The following is a 20,757-nucleotide window of genomic DNA, read 5'->3' on the forward strand; positions in this document are numbered from 1 at the left end:
CTAATTAATTAATTTAATTAATTATTCGGCTCACATCACGTGATTCATAAAAGCGGCACGTTACTGAGCGGGAAAGGAATATGGAAGTTCTTCCGTTGAAATAGCGTTGGTCTTTCATGTTGACATTTCTCGCCTAATCCACAATATCTGCATACTTCTTTTGTAAAAAATGTAGGATTGGGTCGTGGATATAATGTTAGCTAACCAAAACTCCTCAGCCCGAAGGTAAACTGAAGAGCTATTTGAAGCAGCGAAGTTGAAGAAATATTTGTTTATAGTTATTATTTACTGACAGTTTATGTACCAAAATTTAACAACATTTGTTTTCTTTTTTGCAGGATATAGTGACACTTTGAGCGTGTTGGTGAAAATGATGGTTTAATGAGTACAAAAATGAACAATGGAAGGTCAGAATTATGTCATAACAGAATGTAGATAGTTTATTTTTGGTAACAATATGAAATATTTAATTAATAACATGATCAAATATTGTTATGCACTACCAGTCAAAAGTTTTTGAATAGTAAGATCTGTAATGTTTTTAAAGAAGTCTCTTCTGCTCACCAAGCCTGCATTTATTTTATCCAAAAACTTTGGATAAAAATCAATTTTGAAATATTTCATTTCTGTGATCAAAGCTAAATTTTCAGCATCATTACTCCAGTCTTCAGAAATCATTCTGATATGCTGGTTTGCTGTTCAAAAACATTTTTTAAAATTTTTATTTAGTATCAATATTTAAAACAGTTGAGTAATTGTTTTAGGATTCTTTGATGAATAGAAAGATCCAAAGATCAGCATTTATCTGAAATAAAAAAGCTTTTGTAACATTATACACTATACCATTCAAAAGCTTGGAGTAGTATAATTTTTAGGGGGGAAAGAAATGATAGTAATTAATACTTTTATTTATCAAACATGTTTTAAGTTGATGAAAAAGACATGATAAAAAGTATCATCATCAAGTGGTGATAAAGACATTTATAATGTTTGCAAAAGATTTCTATTTCAGATAAATGTTGTTCTTCTGAACTTTCTACTCATCAAAGAAACCTGAAAAATTTTACTGTTTTCAACATAATAACAAGAAATGTTTTTTGAGCAGCAAGTCAGAATATTAGAATGATTTCTGAAGGATCGTGTGACTGGAGTAATGATGATAAAAATTCAACTTTGAAATCACAGGAATAAATTACATTTTAAAATATATTAGAAAACAGTTATTTTAAATAGTAAAAATATTTCAAAATGTTACTGTTTTTGCTGTACTTTGGAACAAATAAATACAGGCTTGGTGAGCAGAAGAGACTTCTTTAAAAATCAACAGTAATTCTTTAAATTCCTTTAAAAATTGAACATGAAAAATATTACTGTTCAAAAACTTTTGACTATTCGTGTATAACATTATTCTGTTGCAACTTTAAAATATCTTGAAACTTTGAGATGTGCAAAATTGAACTGTAAACAATTATGCAGTGTTTTTAATGACTAATGAAAGTTAGCATAACATTACTATTTCAGTTTCTAGTAAAATCCTTTACTTTCTCTGGTTTGTGTTCTGTTAAAATGTATCTGGTCTTAAGTGGATACATAAAATTGATTAATATTATGTTTTTTGCACAAAACCCATCTGTTGTACAGATCCAAGTACATATTTTGCTTTCCAAGCTAAATTACTTAACATTCTTCAAATTTTCAGCTACCAAGACAGATTTGCGTCTGTTACTGGAATGTCTGAAATACCAGATGAAATGGCCTGGGTCACAGAAACAAGCTCTTCTCACAATCATATCAATCTGCAAACAAAATGGTATGATTTACAGCTCAGAACATACTCATATGCCACTGCCTCATACAACCCTGAAAAATATTTGACTTTAATGACCCTTTTGATAGACTTTAATGATTTTTCTTGATGTATCAGCTCAGTATGTGGAGTTCTTTAGAGAGATTGGAGGAATTTCCTTCGTCTATAACCTGTCAAAGTCCAGCACTTTCTCTCAGGTTAAAGAGACCGCTCTATTTACACTTGCATCTTTGGCCGAATTACATGGTGTGTATGCAGTTATCGTTTTATATACATGTGTATCTGTGTGTGGTTTTATAAGTGTATAGTTAAATAGTTAATATTTGAAATATAACGTGACTATAAACACATTATCTCCTTGCAGAGAGCTGTAAACAGTCACTGTGCAGAGAGGAGACGTTTCGTGACTTAGCGCAGCATCTGGAACAGAATATGCCTCTGACGGAAAAAAGAGTAGCGGTGTACATGCTGTCTGTATTGGTTGCCAACAACAGTAAGGTTCACCATAAAACCTGCATCCAGTGAGACCATTCCTGTGCTGAAACTGTGGTTTTGCAGAGTGGTTGGCAATTCACAAATAGTTTGTTAATGTGTGTTTTCTGTTCCAGGATGTGGACAGACTCTTGCTAAAACCTCTAGGTGTATTGAAACTTTGCTCAGTTTGTTCAGGTACACACATTAAGTTCTTTAAGTTTTTTTTATGGTGTGTCAAAGACTGACATGGAAGAAAAGAAACTGTTAAAAAAGTCACTATTTTAGTTTTCTTTGCACACAAAAATTAAAAATAAAAAAATTACGGTTGAACCACTGATCTGTCTATGCGGGTTCAGAAAGCACTTGGATTTCATTCAAAATATCTTAAGTTGTATTTGAAGGTGAACGAAAATCTTGTGGGTTTGGAACGATTTTAATTTTTGGATGAACTGTCCCTTTAAATAGATTGTTCAGCCAAAAACTGAAAATTCTGTCATTATTTATCCACCATCATGTAGATACTGTGTAGTAATTCTTAAGAATGTTTAAACAGTTTTTGTCCATATAATGAAAGCTTTTTGGCCAGTATTAGAAATCCCATTGACTTTCTCTGTATGGCCAAAAAATAACATTTAAAAAAAATATTTTCCGCTGTGTTACACAAACAATTACAAAAAATGCCATTGAACACATTGAATAAGATATGAGATTTTAAAGTAGAAAAACAAATAGAATTTTCTTGTAAAACATACCACAAACAATGTCCTGGATAAATGAAAACATTCCCAAAAAAAATAATATGCTCCTCTACTCGGTACGGAAGAGACGTTTCAAACACTGTCTGGTTATTTGTTGAAATGAATAACAGAAATCCAGATAAACATCTGGAAATTCGCTTAAACACTCCCCTGCTGCTTAACAGAACCAGATTTCAGTTTATTTTTCTTTCTTATGCCACTTTTCAGGCACAGTTTTCCAGATTCTAACGCATCTTACGAGCAGCTGCAGTTGTGGGCCACTGTGTCTAGTGCTCTCTGTGGCTCCGTCAACAACCCTCAGAATGGTATGGTTATGTTCTCCATCACTTCTCTACAACCTTACCATCGTTAAACCCTAAATCTTTGTTTGGATTAAGAGACACATTTTTAGTTTTTTACAATCTTCCAATGTGTTTATGACAGAGGAGAATCAGAACGCATGTATGCACATGTTTCCCCTGTTGAATACCTGGCTGCAGGAAGTGGCATTGCCCAGGGCAGAGCTGGCACAGCCTGTATGCTCATTTATTGGCATGACTGTTGCAAACAATCGTAAGTACATATAACATCAGCACAAAATAACATATAATGCCGCATCATGTGCTCTCATGGGAATATGTGCTTTTCAGCTTGTGCTCAGGAGTATTTTGTATCAGTGGGAGGCCTGGATTCAATCGCAGACACTCTCATCAGAGTTTTGTCTCAGTCGGCGCACAGTGCTTCTGCTTGTAAGGTGGCTACAGTGATCACTAAAACACTCTCTGCCTGCATCACCAACAACGGTAAGACACATGCGCGCACACACACACACACACCCCCTAAGAGAACTATACTGGGTTGTATTGGATTCTCCATTTCTTTTGTCTTTCTGTTTCAGAGCAGTTGGTATCTTCTTTATCAAAGTTGAAGGTCATTCCAGGGCTGTTGAGTCTGTTGTCCAGCCCAAACATTGACCCACAAGACCAGCTTGCTGTGGTGTTGACAATTGGACAGTTCACAGATGCCTGTGGTAAGTTTGTGGGTAACCAACGGTGGTAAAATGACATTTGCATTCTTCTACCACGTACATGTTGCAACTACAAATGATGAAGTAAGCTTTAGATTCAAATTTCTGCTACTTTTTAATTTTCTGCAATTTAGTCCAATGCATTAAAGCTACAGACTTCATTCAAATTTTGTACTGTAGATAGTTTAAATATGTTTTTTTTTAAAGATTTAAAGTAATAATAAATTGAAGTAAATTAGTTACTAAAATTGGTCTTCTTTCTTATGCAAGTATAATTTCTTGCATCTGTTTCAACACATATGGCTGCTTTTACACTGCAGATATAAATAACTTCACATTGTTTTTGTCTCCTAACCAGTGGTGTTTCCTTTGGGAAGTGCATATCTTGCATATTATTGTAATTAGTCTGTCTTTTCCCTGTCTGTGCAGCAGAGCATCAGTCGCAGTTGTTGTCGGCAGGAGGTTTGCCTGTTATGATTTCCCTGCTTACTGAAGCTAGTGATGAAGAGGTTAGAAAGGCAGCCATGTTCGTACTGCACACCTGCAAGAGAATCAGTGAGTTATGTGTTTTAATATTTGTGCATGTTCACACTTTATGGCTGTAGTAGCATGCAGAAGTTATTGCAAAGGATTTGCAGATTGTCCAGTGCAATAAATAGTGACAAACACTTTTTGTTAAATATAAACGCAAATCAACATCTTAATGTAAATGCCTGAAAATAAAAGACTTACAGTTGAAGTCAAAAGTTTACATAGACCTTGCAGAATCTGCAAAATGTTAATCATTTTACCAAAATAAGATGGATAGTACATAATGCATGTTATTTTTTATTTAGTACTGACCTGAATAAGATATTTCACATTAAAGACATTTACATATAGCCCACAAGAGAAAATAATAGTTGAATTTATAAAAATGACTTCATTCACAAGTTTACATACGCTTGATTCTCAATACTGTGTTGTTACCTGAATGATCCACATCTGTGGTTTTTTGTTTAGTGATACTTGTTCATGAGTCCATTGTTTGTCCTGAACAGTTAAACAGCCCGCTGTTCTTCAGAAAAATCCTTCAGGTCCCAAAAATTCTTTTTTTTTTTTTTTTTTTTTTTTTTTTTTTTTAGCATTTTTGAGTATTTGAACCCTTTACAACAGTGACTGCATGATTTTGAGATCCATCTTTTCACAATGAGGACATCTGAGGCACTCATATGCAGCTATTAGAAGGGGTTCAAATGCTCACTGATGCTCTGGAAGGAAACACGATGCATTATGGACTATATGTAAACATTTTTATGTGAAATATCTTATCCAGGTCAGTACTAAATAAAAAATAAAATGCATTTTTGTATGATTCCTTCTATTTTGTTAAGATAATTAACATTCTGTAAGGTTTTTGCTAACTTTTTGACCTGTATTCAGGACAGTACTAGTCTAAAACAATACCAGTGGTGTCAGTGGTGATGATTTATGCTATTAATTTCAGATGCAGCCTTAGTAACCATACCCTTCTTTTAATGTCCTGTTTCTATTAAACTGACACTTTGGCGCATGAGTTTCTGACGTTTCTTTCACCTCTCCACCCAGCTGAATCATTAGGTGCAGGCATGTCAACTATGGATCTACAGGAGGAGAGTGACTTGGAGAGTCACTGGCGGTCCGCTGGAGAAATCCTCCAGAGAATACGGCATCTGGAGAAAAAGGTTTTTATTTCACCAAGTGCTTCCCTGTAAAAATCATATTATAACGTAGATTAGATTTTGGTGTTTTTGAGTGCATTTGAGTTTTTTATTATTTTTATCCGTTAATATTTCCAAGAGCATTCTTGTGTTATTTATTCCACAAGTTCTTAAGTCTTTACAAACAAAATGTAACCAGATGTGATAGCCTGCAATGACACCACAGAGTATTTTAGAGTTCACAGAGTCTTAAAAAATTCAAGTCAATCCTGTGGTGGTTAATTAATAAAGTCAAGCATGCTTACATTTCATGGAACAGGAAGAGCGTGCTATGAATAAATTCTTCCTCTTAACTGCATTAGCCTAATTCTGTATTTGATTTTCAGATTGGTGTGAAACTGTGGGAAAGGGATGCTGAAATCCAGCAAAGCAGCAATCAGAGGTCGGCCTCATCTGTGGAATGTAATGAGGCATGGTGGGAGGGTTCTGTGATCCGAAAGGTCAAAGGGTACCATCGAGTATGGGAGTTACACACAAACCCTGAAGGAACTCTAGAACAGCCAGTCACAAATGAAATACCATACAGCAAGGAGAACTCGGTGAGAATGACATGTAAACGCATTAACAGATAGTAATCTGTAAGCATTCTGCATCAGTTTACAGCTGTTTCAACAAAGTGTAGTATGTTTGTTTTAATTAAGATTAACTAGAGTAAACATAACATTGTTTATTTTGTGTTTCTAAGTAGCAGTGTGTCAGCACTGAAGAGTGTTTGAGTCCTGTCCAAGTCACTCACTTTAAAGGCCCTAGCTGGGAAAAGGGCAACGAAAGAGAGCATGAACAAATGAGAGAGAATGAGAGGAATATTGACAACCTGGAGACAAGGACAGAGGGAGATGTGAAAACGAGAGACATGGAGAGGAAAAAGCAGTCTAAAAGAGTGGCAAAGAGATTTAAGATATTGAATCTAGACTCTGATGATGACGATGGCAACAAACTTCCACAGCACTGCAGCACACCAGTAGGGGGCGGCAGAGATACACAGGGGTAAACATTAATCATAAATGAATGTTTTGCTTTTACAGTATTACATAAACACACTGTTTAAATACATGTAATAAACAAAAATATATTGTACACTTGTGGCTAGAAAATTTCAACAAATAGATTTTTTTGTTGGAAAACGTGATGGTATGAGTTATTCTTGCTTTTCTCATTCCTAGTTGTTTTATTCAGAATTAGGATGTTCACATTAAATCCAGATACACATAATTCATTTCATGTCAATGACTTTTCAAGACAGAGTCAGTAAATTTTTCCTCCTCAAGGGAGTGACATTTCTCTCTCCGTTTTATTTTTCTTGGGTTTCAGCCCAGATATTTTCAGACATCCCGATCCCATGAAGAGAAACCAGAGCACACACGGTCACTCTGATGGTAAATCTTACTAAAACATCACACTCGCTTTGTGCTAAGTCACAGCAAAACTTTTGATTTCTCTTCACCTCTTTGCTGTTCATTTGAAGTTTTAGATTGTGAATTTGTGCTGTTGTTTTCAGATGAGATGTCTCTGTGCTCTGAGCTTTTGGACAGAGAAATTAACAGGTTTCTGAAGCCACCATCGGCCTCTAAACCCAGCAGTCTACGCTGTTCAGGTGTGTCTTTATAAATGCACACAAACAAACAACACATTAGATATTAAAAGCAATACTTACTGACACTTTATAGTATTTCAATACTCTCACTGTCCTTTTTGTCTCTCATGTTCTTTTTCTCACAAATGAAATCTCAGGTTGTGTGAAACATATGAATGAGATGGACAGTCGTACGTTTGGTGCTGTGTTGCGTAGCTGCAGGTTTCAGTGTGAAACGCACCTGGTGCTACGAGAGGCTGAGGATCGATTTAGGAGAAGCCAGCAGTTAAAGAGGACTAGCTACACTCTAACACACACTCACATCAACACACATGACAAAAACAGAAAGAGCACTAGTGAGGATACAGAGAGGAGCAAGAGGGAAAAACACAGGCTGAGTCATCAACCATCAGACAGATGTAAGAGACGGCGTCCACATGGTCTTTCACAGTGTTTTTGGGATTGTTGAAAGAATTGCTCCAACCTCAAATGTTTAAAGAGTAGCTTTGATAGAACAAGGCCTGGAGAACCAGACACACCCTCATGATTTATTTTTATTCATTTAGCAGATGCCTTCATCCAAAGCAACAATGTATGTTGGGGAAGCATTAGGAGTTTATAATTACATACGAAGTCTGATGATCCGTTTATATTCTACTATATTCTATATATTCTATAGTTGATTCAAATTGAAACAGTATGTCACAAATGGTCTGTGGAATCAAGATGCAATTTTATGATGTGTTACGTTCATTTTATGATGTGTTATGTTCATTTATTGCATAGAAGTATGCAGACACTTTTATCTTTAACAGCAAGGTATTTTCACATGCATTTTAGTGCATTTGGTGCATCTTTTCTGTTCTTTAATTCTCATTGTTTCTTTCTCCAGATGTTAGGCTCACACCCCTGAGAAGACAGAGAGAAATACACAGTAAGAAAAGTGTTCTTTCCCTTTCAGGCCAAAAGAGAACTGTAGCTCTTAGACATATAGTTGAGGTCAAAGGTTTTCATACACCTTGCAGAATCTGCGAAATGTTAATTATTTTACCAAAACAAGAGAGATCATAAAAAATGCATGTTATTGTTTATTTAGCACTGACCTGAATAAGATATTTCCCATAAAAGACATTTATATATAGTCCACAAGAGAAGATTATTTCTAAAAATAAAACTGTTCTAAAGTTTACTTTTTTCTTAATACTGTGTTGTTACTTGAATGATCCACAGCTGTTTTTTGTTCAGTTTTGTTCAGATAGTTGTTCATGAGTCCATTGTTTGTCCTGAACACTGAAACTGCCCACTGTTCTTCAGAAAAATCCTTCAGGTCCCACAAATTCTTTGGTTTTTCATCATTTTTGTGTATTTGAACCCTTTCCTACAATGACTGCATTTTGAGAACCATCTTTTCACACTGAGTACAACTGAGGGACTCATATGCAATTATGACAGAAGGTTCAGATGCTCACTAATGCTCCAGAAGGAAACACAATGAATTAAGTAATAAACTTTTCGAATTTGAATATCAGGGTAAATTTAACTTTGTCTTCTGGGAAACATGTAAGTAACTTCTGAAGGGCAGTACTAAATGAAAATAATATGACATTAAGGCAAAATAAGATGAATGTCAACATCTTCATTCAGTTCAGACGTTTACTCCCCTGGCTCTTTATGCATCGTTTTTCCTTCTGGAGTATCAGTGAGCATTTGAACTTTCTGTAATAGTTGCATATGAGTCCCTCAGTTGTCCTCAGTGTGAAAAGATGGATCTCAAAATCATGCAGTCATTGTTGGAAAGGGTTCAAATACACAAAAATGAAGGATTGAAGACTTTCTGAAGAACAGCGGGCAGTTTAACTGTTCAGGACAAACAAGGCACTTATTAACAACTATCACTAAACAAAAAAAAACACAGCTGTGGATCATTCAGGTAACAACACAGTATTAAGAACTAAGTGCATGTAAACTTTTGAATGGGGTCATTTTTATAAATTCCACTATTATTTTCTCTTGTGGACTATATGTAAACGTCTTTTATGTGAAATATCTTATTCAGGCCAGTAGAGAAGGATCCCTCTTATTTTGGTAAAATAATTAACATTTTGCAGATTCTGTAATAAAGATTCTGTGATTCTGTGTAAACTTTTGACCTCAACTCTTTCTCACTTTTGTGGTGAGGGGGTAACATCCAAAATATCTGTGCCACTATAAACATCTGCAAACTGCCCCGTACATTTGATAAACAGTGCATATACATTTGCTTCTTTTTTGTTCTCTAAGTCTCAGTGTTTCTTTCCTCAGGTGTTAGGCTCACACCCCTGAGAAAACCGAGGAAAATACACAGTAAGAGAAGTGTTCTTTCCCTTTCAGGACAAAAAGACTATAGCTTCTCAGTTTAAGGGTGAGAGGGAGGTAACATTCATAATGTCTGTTCCACTACAAACATCTGCAAACTGCTCCATATATTTGATAAACGGTGCGTATGCGTGCAAAGAACCAGGTTATATTATTGAATAAGCAGTTATGCAACACAAGACTCTGTGCGTTCGACTTAGATCTATGTTGCTGAAATGTCTTTCCATCTTTGCTTTCATTTTTTTTCCTTTTGTCCTGCTTTTTTCCCTCAGCCTCGCTCATTCCATTCCCTCTATTGCAGAGTTGTGGTCTCTGAGTGCTGTTCAGTTGTTCCGATGTGGCTTCTTTCCCGTAACCTCAAGACTTACTCACTGAACTTTCTAGAGATGTTCTCACTATAATTGTCAAGTAAAGGGTAATGCAATGTCAGCCAGTCATTATCCATAATCAGACCTGGAAAGGGTGACCAGGAACCCAACCATAAGATTTTTACTTTACATTTTATTATTACTTTATAGACTTCTTAATGCCTGGTTGAAACAAGTAAAGGATAAAGAGTGGTGTATGTGTGTGTATGATAGAGAGAGAGACAGTGAGAAAGATAGTAGGAGCATATGTGTAGGGAAGATGGAGACTAGTCTGTTCTGTACCCCACCACTGAGTCATTATAACTCTGCAGTCCACACACTGTTTCATTTTAACAAGATCAGTATGTTCTAGTCTGCCAGTAAACAAGTTTGCATACTACATTCGCATTGGAACATGCACAAAAAATGGTTTTGTTCTTGTCAAGAGTTGATGTAACACTGTATTGTACAATAAGAATACCCTTCATGCTGAGAGAAATGTCCTGCTGTAGTCCTGCTCCTGTTAAAAAGTGTTTGTTCTGTAGGATACTAGTATAGGGTTCAGTACTGTGAGTGCAGTTTCACAGACTGCCCACTAAATCATTCTAAAGATCAATATACCTCCCTGCTGCCTGTGCAAGTCTAACTATTTGCATGGACACATTTTGTATGGTGTGGTTCTTTAATTCCACTTCCTGCCTCTCTTGTTCTTTCTTTTCATTTTCTCTCAGGCCCAGGCATAAAACAGAAAAGAGATCACAGCCATCTCAAGAAAACCTCAGAAGACTGTCTTCCAAAAAATGTATGGTACTTTTAATATTAGGTGAATTAGGCTATGATTTCACACTAACTTAACTTGTGTTGAATCTGTAACATTTTATATTGTTTTACCGTATTTTTAGAGTGCACACAGTCATGCATTGTCCTTTTTAGCATAATATTCTGAGCATAATCTGCAATTCAACTTACTATGAGCTGTTCATGTTTGTGCACTCATGTGCATAATGCATATCATCTTTAGTCCCCATTTTTATCTAAATGTGTGAATTTGTAAAGGTTTTTTGCTTTAGTTTTCAGGGAGACACAGACAGAGGCAGAACTTTTCTGCTGATGAGTTGCTTTACCTCGATATGGGTGTGAAGAGGTTTGGTCACTCCTGGAACTCCATCCTCTGGACGTATCCCTTTCAGCCTGGACGTACCAATGTAGACCTGGCCAAGAAGTACCAACACATGCAGGCATGACATGACCAACAGTGAAGATCAGTTTTCTGAATGCTGTAACTTAGGGCAATGTGGTGTATATCGTCTACGATAATATTGTAATTGTTGTTTAAACGATATGCGATTTGACATTATTGAGTATATCGCAAAAAAACAAACAAAAACACCCCCAGAAAGTGTGCAGGCTACTGCACGTATGCATTTAGAGTTCACGCTTTCAGTACATCATTTAGTCTATTAAAATACATTTATAATTCCTCCAAAACTCAACATAAGTGGGGAAATATGACTTTAAATGTCTTTTATATTTATATCATCTGATATAACTAAAAATTACACAAAGTTTACAGTTTTTTCTTCAAATATCAGCAACGATTGCAAATGTGATATTTATATTTATAAAACAGTCCAATAAACAAGAAGTTAATATTAATTGACTGCATTTTCAAGAAAAAATTAAATGACAAAATTTTCTGTTTTTGCTCTCTTTCGGCAACAAAAATAGTTCGAAACAAAGACACAGAAGAACTGTTTTGCATCTCTGAACAACACACAATGGTGTTTCGTTACTGAATCAATCAATGTTTCAATGAATCAGTTGAATTAATGACTCAATGACTCAGTCATGCAGTGATTTGCCATCACCTACTGATTTTAGGTTAATATTTAAAGTATATCATTTAAAATATCAGTATTCAACTTTTTTTCTTCATATGCAGGTTCTGTGCCACCCCTGCATTACCCAAACACAAATTTTGTTGATAGTGATTTCATTTGATTAGTAACAGCCCTATAGTATCTTACTATTTGAATTTGTTGATTAAATTTAAGAATTTGACACACAAGATGGTGCGTACATTTAATTAGGTTAGAAAAAATTGGCCTTATAAAGTTAAAAATGGAAAAGTTCATTTCTGTTACTGCTGCAAACAAATCACCAAACAATATGAAGAATAGCAAAAACTTTGGAAGTCACTCAAAATAGAAAAAAGTCATTATTGCATACCCCTACTGTAACTATTTGTAAATCTGTTGTGGTTCAAGAATGCTCACATAATATTTTACATCAAAATCACTTCATGCTTCCACTAGGATGATTCACATTACAGTAATGAGAAACTGGGAGAGTGCTAAATATAAAAAAAAAATAATAATAATAAAAAGCAAATCAGCATATTAGAATGATTTCTGAAGGATCATGTGACACCAAAGAGTGGAGTAATGATGCTGAAAATTCAGTTTTTTGCATCATAGAATAAACATTTTAAAATACAATGTTAAAGCATAATATTATATAATATATATAAAAATAGCCTGTGTTAAAATATAAATTACTGATCAAATAAATGCAGGCTTGATGAGCATAAAAAATCTTGCTGACCCCAAACTTTTGAAAAGTGGTGTGTTTATTTGTCCGTTATTTAAAGTGAATAGTAATGATTGAATAAACTGATATTAGAATCCCAGCGAAAGAATGATCTCACTAAGAGGAAACGCTGAAGAAACTGTGGCCTCTTTGGTATGTGGCGGTCACACTGTTACATAACACAATCTGTTCTTCTGGTTGTCTTTCTCAGTTCAAAATAACAACATAATATGGCTCAATGAGATCAAAAAGCCATCAGATGTTAGTTATAATGCCGTGCCAGTACCTTCACCACTATGTTGCTGTCTAGCCTGTATTGTCAAAGAACAGCACATATCATATTTTTGCTTCCTGTTTCATTTCCCTAGAACTGTCCATTTAGAATCCTGATTCTGTTTTCTCTCTTTTACTGACAGAAAGCCAAAGCACGGGGTGTGGATCTGTCTGGGGCAGGAGACACATAAAACATCACCAGCTGGACTCATTTCTAGCCATCACGATTTGTTATATTTTATTTGATCAGTTATGCATTGTATATTTTTGTTGTAGAGTTTTGCTATATAACGCAGTGATTTGTTAGAAAATAACTTTAAGTTTTCCACTAGAGAAAAGGAAAAAATATTTAGTTTCAAATGTTATATTTTCCCCTGTACTCCATTTGCAAAACAAGTCACGTGGGTACCACAGTTACCTGTTTGTTTGTATTCAGTCAAATCCATTTTATTTGCATGAGAGTCCACACTGTATGTATATTTGCAGGTTTACTTGTTGTGCAACAGTAGATCCCCTAGAGCCATGTCATCTAAATTCATTCCTCTTATGGCTGAAGTACACAAAGCTCTGTTATACAAGGATAATGAGGCATGACATTTCCTTGAGATTCCAGCAAACGGAAGCAGATTAATATTTCATCAAAAACTTTGCTACGCGTTCAGTACAGCAAACTCAGTTCAAAGATGTTTATTTATGTAAAGCCTAAGTTTCTCGGGATAACAGCCAGAAAGTTAACCTTAAAAAAAAAAGTCCCACGAGACCCCTTTTTTCTGGAAAGAATGTCGCCCCTCTCCCCAAAAGCTTCGCTGAGAAAACTAAGAGAGATGGTGCTTGTTATCTTCCCAGAAACTTCCCAGAAAACTCCTATGTATTGGGATTGTTCATGCACTTCTGTGTTGAGTTTTGGGTTTGTACTCCAAATTATTTCTAACAGCAGAGGCATTGCTGTAATATTGAATCAAGCTATTTCCACATATTTATGTTTTGTTCAAATGTTTGACAAGTTACTTTTGCATAACACAAACATACTTGATTGAATACAAAATACAGATTGAGGAACAATGTTATTGTGATTGTTACAGTCTTTATTTTTCTTTACTACAATCATTGTTTAACGTACATTCTTTTCCTCTTCTCCTGTGGGAGACAGGCTGAACGGTTCATACACAATCACCAAGAGTTTGGAAGAAAAAAGACCATCAAGAAAAGATATCAGAAAGCTGGTTTGCTGTTTGTCAACGAATTGGTAGGCATAACATAAGGAATGTTCATTAGATATCCGAGTTGGCTGGTTTTACATGTAACTTTCAGCTTTCAGCTTTTTTATGACAGGGTTGTGTAAAATTCAGAATTAAAGAACTGGTTCTATTGACTTTTTTTAAACTTTGGTCCAAACTTTAAAATAAAGCTTTGTAAAGCCAATGTTTATGATAAAAATGACAGTTTTATGAAATTGTGCATCCAGTTTGCTACCCCAATTTAATTCTGAATGACAAACAACCCTCTTTCATGACTACATGCTTAGGAAAAAACATGTAATTATTCATTAATTTCTTGAATGTTGTTCTGACATACTTGCACCTAATGACCTTCCAGCCGCTGCTGTTTTCTAGAAGTGAGTGTATTGGTTTATATAAGGTTGACTGTGTCAACAGCATTCTGTCCCACATCTTCCAAAGTGAATGATGGATCCGAGTTAGGGATTGTGGATTCATTGGTCAGTTCACAGTCCAGGAGGTCCACTGAGGGCGTCTCCACCTTATCCAGACATTCCAACAAATCCTTGTTCTCGGCTGGTCCAGGATTACTAATTTTGTCTTCCACAATCCCGCTGGTTATGGCTTCACTCACCATTGTGACTCCAGAAATGAGGGCTTCTGAGATTGGAGATTTCAGGAGGTCATCCAAGAGGCTGGGTTCCTGGGGAACATCAGAATCAGCAAGATCTACCACAGGTTCAGGTTTTTTCTCTGGAGCGACAGGTTCCTTCTCAATCAGGCTGACGGATGCCAACGCGGACTCCACTGCTTCGATACCTTTATTTACAACATTTTCCACCGGAGCAGCTATCTGCTCAGTGACTGTGTTGACTTTTTCTCCCACAGCTTGTGTAAGGCTTTGCAGAACGCTGGATGGAGAGCCAGGCTCACCGATGGTCTTCTCTTCTGCAGGCTTGCTATCTTCTTGAACCTCACCTTCAGAACATTTCTGCTCTGCATTTTCAGCCACAGGTGAATCCTCAGCTGTTCCAATCTCTTGTACAGCTGGACCTGTTGTCTCTCCTCCTATCCCTGCTTCACTCTTCTTCCGACTGAGCTTTGCTCCCATTCTGCCTCCTTGCAATAGAGATATAGCACAGTTATTAAAGCCAGCTCACACAACTATTTTTATGTATACAACACTTATAGTTTCTACTAAACTAGGAGAACATAGTAAGAGGATGTCACTGACAAATGTTTGATCTGGACTATAGATATTGTAACAGTTTTGGAAACAGTATAATACACCACATTATACTGAAAAGGAAGATCACATTACAAAAAAAAAAAAAAAAAAACTTGTGCTTTTCAACTAAATCAAGAATTGTTGGTCACAGTTTAAAAAGGTACTAACATCCAGATAGCATGTGGTCAGGGTGTTTTGCATATATTCATGTAAAACATCAGCCAATGGAACAAAAACCAACTGAGTTAGCCAGCTTAAATTTACTAATATAACCACTACTGCCCTTTGCATACAACATAAGAAAACAAACTCTTTAAAACAACATATTGGATAAAAATCTGAGCTATGATGCATGGTTTTACATTACATTTAACATAATGTTCTGTTGTGGTTTTATTGGCCACTAAGTAAGGAAGAGAAACAAGCACACATTGATGGATATGAACAGCTTCCTTTGGCATTTATGCCATTAAAAGCAAAGAGCTAGTTTTTATTTGCATACCCTGGATATTCAACAAAAAGCTTCTCATTATTTTACTCATTCATTTATTTTTAAAAAGATAAACTTTATATGCAAGGCAGTTTAAACTCTTATCTCAGCCACACCTTCCAGCTGCTTAAGTGCTTTAAACATGGGTCTCAACTGGAAACCACACTCTCGAAAAGAGATTTAAATCACAGCTTATCCTGTCAAATTACGTTTTTAAAATAATTGAGCCTATAATAACATGGTGGAGTTTAAACCCGTTATAATTTTACCACTGACGTGGCATCAGAGCTGGAACAGAGAGGCAGAAGGACAAAGCAGATTCCAGCAGAGACTACCGATACTTTTTTATTGTACTAATACAAATCATTAACATTACAAAATGCATGCGTGATTAATCAAACTGTCAATTAAGTAAAATCCTACCTTTGTTGAACAGTGAATAAGTGGAAACGCGAGCAGAGGCAGGATCTGGGATGGAGAGACTGACTGTGCAAAGGGAGGAAAACTCTCAGATAGTGATGCACAGTTTCCAGACGAATCGCTCATTTGAGCCGATTCTTTTGAATGATTCGTTTGAACCGATTCGAAAAGCAAATGCAAATCACTGGGCTGTGTGACGACAATGACTAGAGGACAGAAAATAACCACAAAATGTAACAGATAGTCTAAACGTAATTGTTCACTAAATATAAACAAATACAAGCGAAGTCAGGATGCATTAAAAAATTACATTTTTAAGCGTATTTGATTGTATATCGACAAAACATGACATTACATATCAGTTAATTGCGCATTTATATGTTACATATACAATTAGCCTATGTTTAAGAAGTCTTGACGTTTGATTGACTATGCTAATACAGAAAGTCGACCTAAATAATATAATATTTTATTCATAGATCATCTTCTATGAAAACGTAATTAATCTGTTTTGAACCGGTTCATTGAAACTAAACGAGTCGTTAAAATGAATCGGACCTAATGCTACGTCTGATTGACTCCCTCCGTCAACAAGGCTGTTGGAAATTTACTTGTTCCACACAGACACTCCCTGCTCGCTCTCTTTCGTTTTAAAATGTGGAACTATTGATCAAAGTGAGTCATTTTCTGCCTCTTTGACTGCACAGACGGTTCAATGATGCCCAGGCATCCAGAGCTGTATATTTACACAGACACAACAAATACAGTTACTTTTCCAAACATTTTACTGACAATATTCAGCATTTCAGGAAGTAGGCTAGAGATAATTTACTGTATGAACATCCTGCTGCCCATTACAGGGTCAGAAATTAAGAAGGCTCGAGACAAAAAGTGCCCCTGTTAATTCCATTTTTTTTTTAATTTGATATATTTCGTAATAGTTTATAATATTTCATAATGCCACAACCCAATATTGCTGGTTTTAAGATACATATCTTATTTAGTTTTTCTATCCACAAGATGGAGACACAGAGCTGTGGATCATTTGGCAATGTGATATGTAATATTAATCTGATGTAACCCTGAATATGCACAGTGAACAATTTTTATTTATTTGAAGTAGTGCTTTTTTAAATGACCCTCAGATTAAACCATTGATTTTTATCCTTCCTTTTAATATACTACATTCATGCAACTCCATCTCATTCTTTATCTTACTTGTTTGTGTGCACACTCATCTGTTTTTGCTATAGATGATGGCAGCTGGTGTTGTTAGCAGTAATTGTACAGCTGAAGCTGTAATTGCAGAGCAGTGAGAACTAGCTGCTTGTGTAATGAGTGTGAGAGACAGAGAGATGAAGCTGTTATCACTCTTAAGACTCTCTCCCTTCATTTTGATTCCTCTCTCAGTGTCTGTCATGACATTTTCGTGCTCTTTCGTCCTTTTTTGGAGCAAGATCTTTGCACAGAGAGCAAATACCCAGGGATGATTAGAAACATATGTTTCGAAGGAAAGACAGTAGCAAAGTTGGAGTACTAGTGTGTTTGTGTTTCCAGCTCTGTAATTTAGATTGGATTTCGGTACTGCTGTTCTGAAATTGATAGATTTCAGAACAGCTTATTCATATTAGATTATTCATTTCCTTCTGTTGAGAAGGAAATAACACGGTGTTCATTTATGTTTTTTTTATCATGTAGTAAAGCCAAAAAACCTCAAAGATCAAAAGATGCAGCGGATGCTGTCATGCACCAGTCCAGCCAGACATAAGAGTTTCATTGTCATTCAGAGCATGTGTAATGATAATGCCTTGGGTTTTATCCATTGTGTCTTTGATCACATGTATAGCCATAGATGTGTCTGATGATGTAACTCATGGGATTTTATAGACAGACCGAGATTTGACATCGAGATTTATACAGAAATCATTGCATTTCCACCAAGGTCACGTTTAAGACATCTCAAGATTATAAGATCAAACATCTAACAGATGTGGGCCGCTGTAAATAAGGATGTGACTTAAAAGTTTTGCAATTTTAATTTTCAGGTTAGAGTAAAAGAAAAGTTACCTCTATGAATACTAACTTTATACAGCTTGTGATTTCTAACTTGATGTGAGCCAGTGAAGATCAGTATGTGTATCTGACCTCTTTAGTGTATTCTGAGGTTATTTTTAGTCTGAGGGATGCTGAGAGATTTGCTGAAGTCTCAGATTGCTTGACATTAGGACTTCAGTCAGAAGGATTCTCTCCATCTCCCTCCTCATGTTCTCACAGACAGAGGCCAGCTGCCTGCCTTTCTTTCTTTTGGTGAAAATCTTAGTGCTGTAGATTTTCAAAAAAATCACACACACACACGTTTGTTTTTGTGAATTGTGGGGACTTTCCATAGACTTCTATAGATTTTATACTGACCAAACGATATTGTCTATCCCCTAACCCAACCCTAACCCTAAACCTAGCCCTCACAGAAAACATGTTTGCATCGTTACACTTTCAGATAAACATAATTTACTATTTTTAATCATTTTTTAACATTGTGGGGACCGCAGACATTTGGTCTCCACAATGTAGCAAAAACAAGTACACACACACACACACACACACACACACACACACAGGCCATATGATCTTTAGTAAAAAAAACAAAAAAACAAAAAAACATTCCAGAATTCTCAGAATTGACAGTAAAGGAATAAAGTGTCCCATCATTGTTCAGTTCATAAATTGTCGTTTAACTCGAAAGGCTTGGCAACAGCCAAAGAAAGAGGTTGCAGAAGAGGTACAGCTTATAAAATAAAATAAAATAAAAATATTTTATTAAAAAAGAACATATAAAATACTTTTAAATTATTATTTTTTTTATTATTTTATTATTATTAAATTATGTAAACTTTAGCTATTTAGTATTAATTAATTAATTTAATAATTATATATTAAATTGGGGAAACTTTAGCAATATAGTACATGTATATGTAGATAGATAGATATACATCCATTGTATCTTCAATCTTGGAATCAGTCTGTCACATGTTATAGTCTAATCCAGAGTATTTCCTGGATTTAACCCTTCAAATCACATACACATATGGCCATACAGGGTTTATCTGTGTACCATGTGTTCTGTGCTGTATGTTTGAAATACATACATTTCAAATATCAGGTGATATTACGCATCATATATGAAGCATGTAATGTTAGTGATTCTGATAAGAGGATTTTGTGGTTTTGCATTAGCGTAGGACTATATATTGATTGTGTGTGTATTAGAAATGACAGTAGGATGAGACAGTTTTGATGAAGCTGGAGAATGCAAAACCTTTGGCTGCTCTACTAAACAGCTACTCAGAGAAAGTGAATAATTTAATGCATGGAATGTGTGTGTGTGTGCTTAACAAAAAAAGAAAAATATAATTGACATACAATTGACATGTCTGGGTTCACTGGCAGGTCACACATTGTTTTACTCATACATAACAGTACATTCCTTGTTTCATCTTTCTTGAAATTAAGTTTGCTTACAGGAAATCGACTAGCAAATGCTACCACACTCTCTCTCTACAAAGCAGCAGATTAACAAAAAGATTTGACTCTTTTCTTAATCCTTCAACACTCAAGCAGACGCGACGGCAAGATTGACTTAGATCTGCAATCACGTGCAGACAAAAACACACAAGTCATGAACTTAGATGCTGCACAAAACGCCATTTCTAGCTGATGCTCTTTTTGATCATTTTGAGCTTTATCCAAAATAAACGTGGTGTTTATTAGCATCCTCAGATTATATTACATTACAAGATGTTGTGCAACATCACATGGGAATTTTCTCATTGTACAATATTAAAGAAATAGTGCACCCAAAAAGCAAATTTGCAGAACATACTCACAGGCCATCCAAGATGTGTAGAGTTGGAGAAATTAGGCATTACATCACTTGCTCACCAGTGGATCCTCTGCAGTGAATGGGTGCCATCAGAATTCACAGACTTCACAAGACATTAATTTAGGACTGGGGTCATGTGGATTACTTGTGGATTATTGTGATGTATTTATCAGCTGTTTGGACCCTCATTCTGACGGCACCCATTCACTACAGAGGATTCATTGGTGAGCAACATTAAAGAGCATTTTTGGATTGACTATTCCTCTGAAGAGTGAAAGTTTTGTCACATTTAAACAGCAATTATTCAAAGTATCTTTTGTGCTTTTGGAATTGCTAAATATTCAAGATATGTGCAAAATGCAGTCACAACCCATTTTACTTCCATAATGTGATCCATTTCCAAAACGGTATATATCAATGAAAAAGGTGGATATTCCATTCCACAATAAAAAAATAAATATATGATATTTGCTTGCATTAATATTTTTACCTGTTTCATTTAAAAAAAAACATCCTGAAAACATCAGTCCATCCATGCATTAATGTTTTATTCTGTTATGTAACAAATGGTAAGTAAACCTTTAATCTAAACCTGCACTGG

General features: G+C 35.5%; 2 protein-coding genes across 4 annotated transcripts; one reads left to right on the forward strand and one right to left on the reverse strand.

Moving 5' to 3' along the window:
* Window positions 1–73: 73 nt before the first annotated feature.
* terb1 (telomere repeat binding bouquet formation protein 1) lies at window positions 74–13,985 on the forward strand. Of its 3 annotated transcripts, none has more exons than XM_051135734.1 (22): window positions 74–225; window positions 339–407; window positions 1,700–1,810; window positions 1,925–2,053; window positions 2,172–2,300; window positions 2,416–2,476; window positions 3,247–3,344; window positions 3,463–3,591; window positions 3,669–3,821; window positions 3,917–4,048; window positions 4,475–4,600; window positions 5,633–5,748; window positions 6,111–6,323; window positions 6,473–6,771; window positions 7,096–7,160; window positions 7,283–7,378; window positions 7,516–7,776; window positions 8,250–8,291; window positions 9,659–9,700; window positions 10,791–10,861; window positions 11,130–11,297; window positions 13,065–13,985. In XM_051135734.1, the coding sequence occupies exons 2-22, from the start codon at window positions 401–403 to the stop codon at window positions 13,110–13,112; spliced, it is 2,496 nt and encodes an 831-aa protein (XP_050991691.1). In that variant the 5' UTR covers window positions 74–225; window positions 339–400; the 3' UTR covers window positions 13,113–13,985. The 3 variants fall into 3 exon arrangements, with proteins under 3 accessions (XP_050991691.1, XP_050991692.1, XP_050991693.1); XM_051135735.1 differs by having other exon boundaries at window positions 4,478–4,600; XM_051135736.1 differs by lacking the exon at window positions 7,516–7,776.
* si:dkey-238c7.16 (uncharacterized protein LOC559078 homolog) lies at window positions 13,986–16,389 on the reverse strand. Its single transcript, XM_051135737.1, has 2 exons — window positions 16,280–16,389; window positions 13,986–15,257 (listed from the first exon to the last, which is right to left on the reverse strand). Exon 2 carries the CDS (start codon window positions 15,247–15,249, stop codon window positions 14,551–14,553), a length of 699 nt encoding a protein of 232 aa, XP_050991694.1. The 5' UTR covers window positions 15,250–15,257; window positions 16,280–16,389; the 3' UTR covers window positions 13,986–14,550.
* Window positions 16,390–20,757: the final 4,368 nt, after the last annotated feature.

Source organism: Labeo rohita, chromosome 18 (assembly GCF_022985175.1).
Source record: "Labeo rohita strain BAU-BD-2019 chromosome 18, IGBB_LRoh.1.0, whole genome shotgun sequence".
NCBI lineage: Eukaryota > Metazoa > Chordata > Actinopteri > Cypriniformes > Cyprinidae > Labeo > Labeo rohita.

Bases quoted from the DNA above. Each gene is read 5' to 3' on its own strand.
- si:dkey-238c7.16 (XM_051135737.1), bottom strand. From the start codon at position 15,249: ATGGGAGCAAAGCTCAGTCGGAAGAAGAGTGAAGCAGGGATAGGAGGA.
- terb1 (XM_051135734.1), top strand. The intron at 3,345-3,462 runs GTATGGTTATGT...TGTTTATGACAG, and splicing joins CGTCAACAACCCTCAGAATG to AGGAGAATCAGAACGCATGT. The intron at 6,772-7,095 runs GTAAACATTAAT...CTTGGGTTTCAG, and splicing joins GGCGGCAGAGATACACAGGG to CCCAGATATTTTCAGACATC.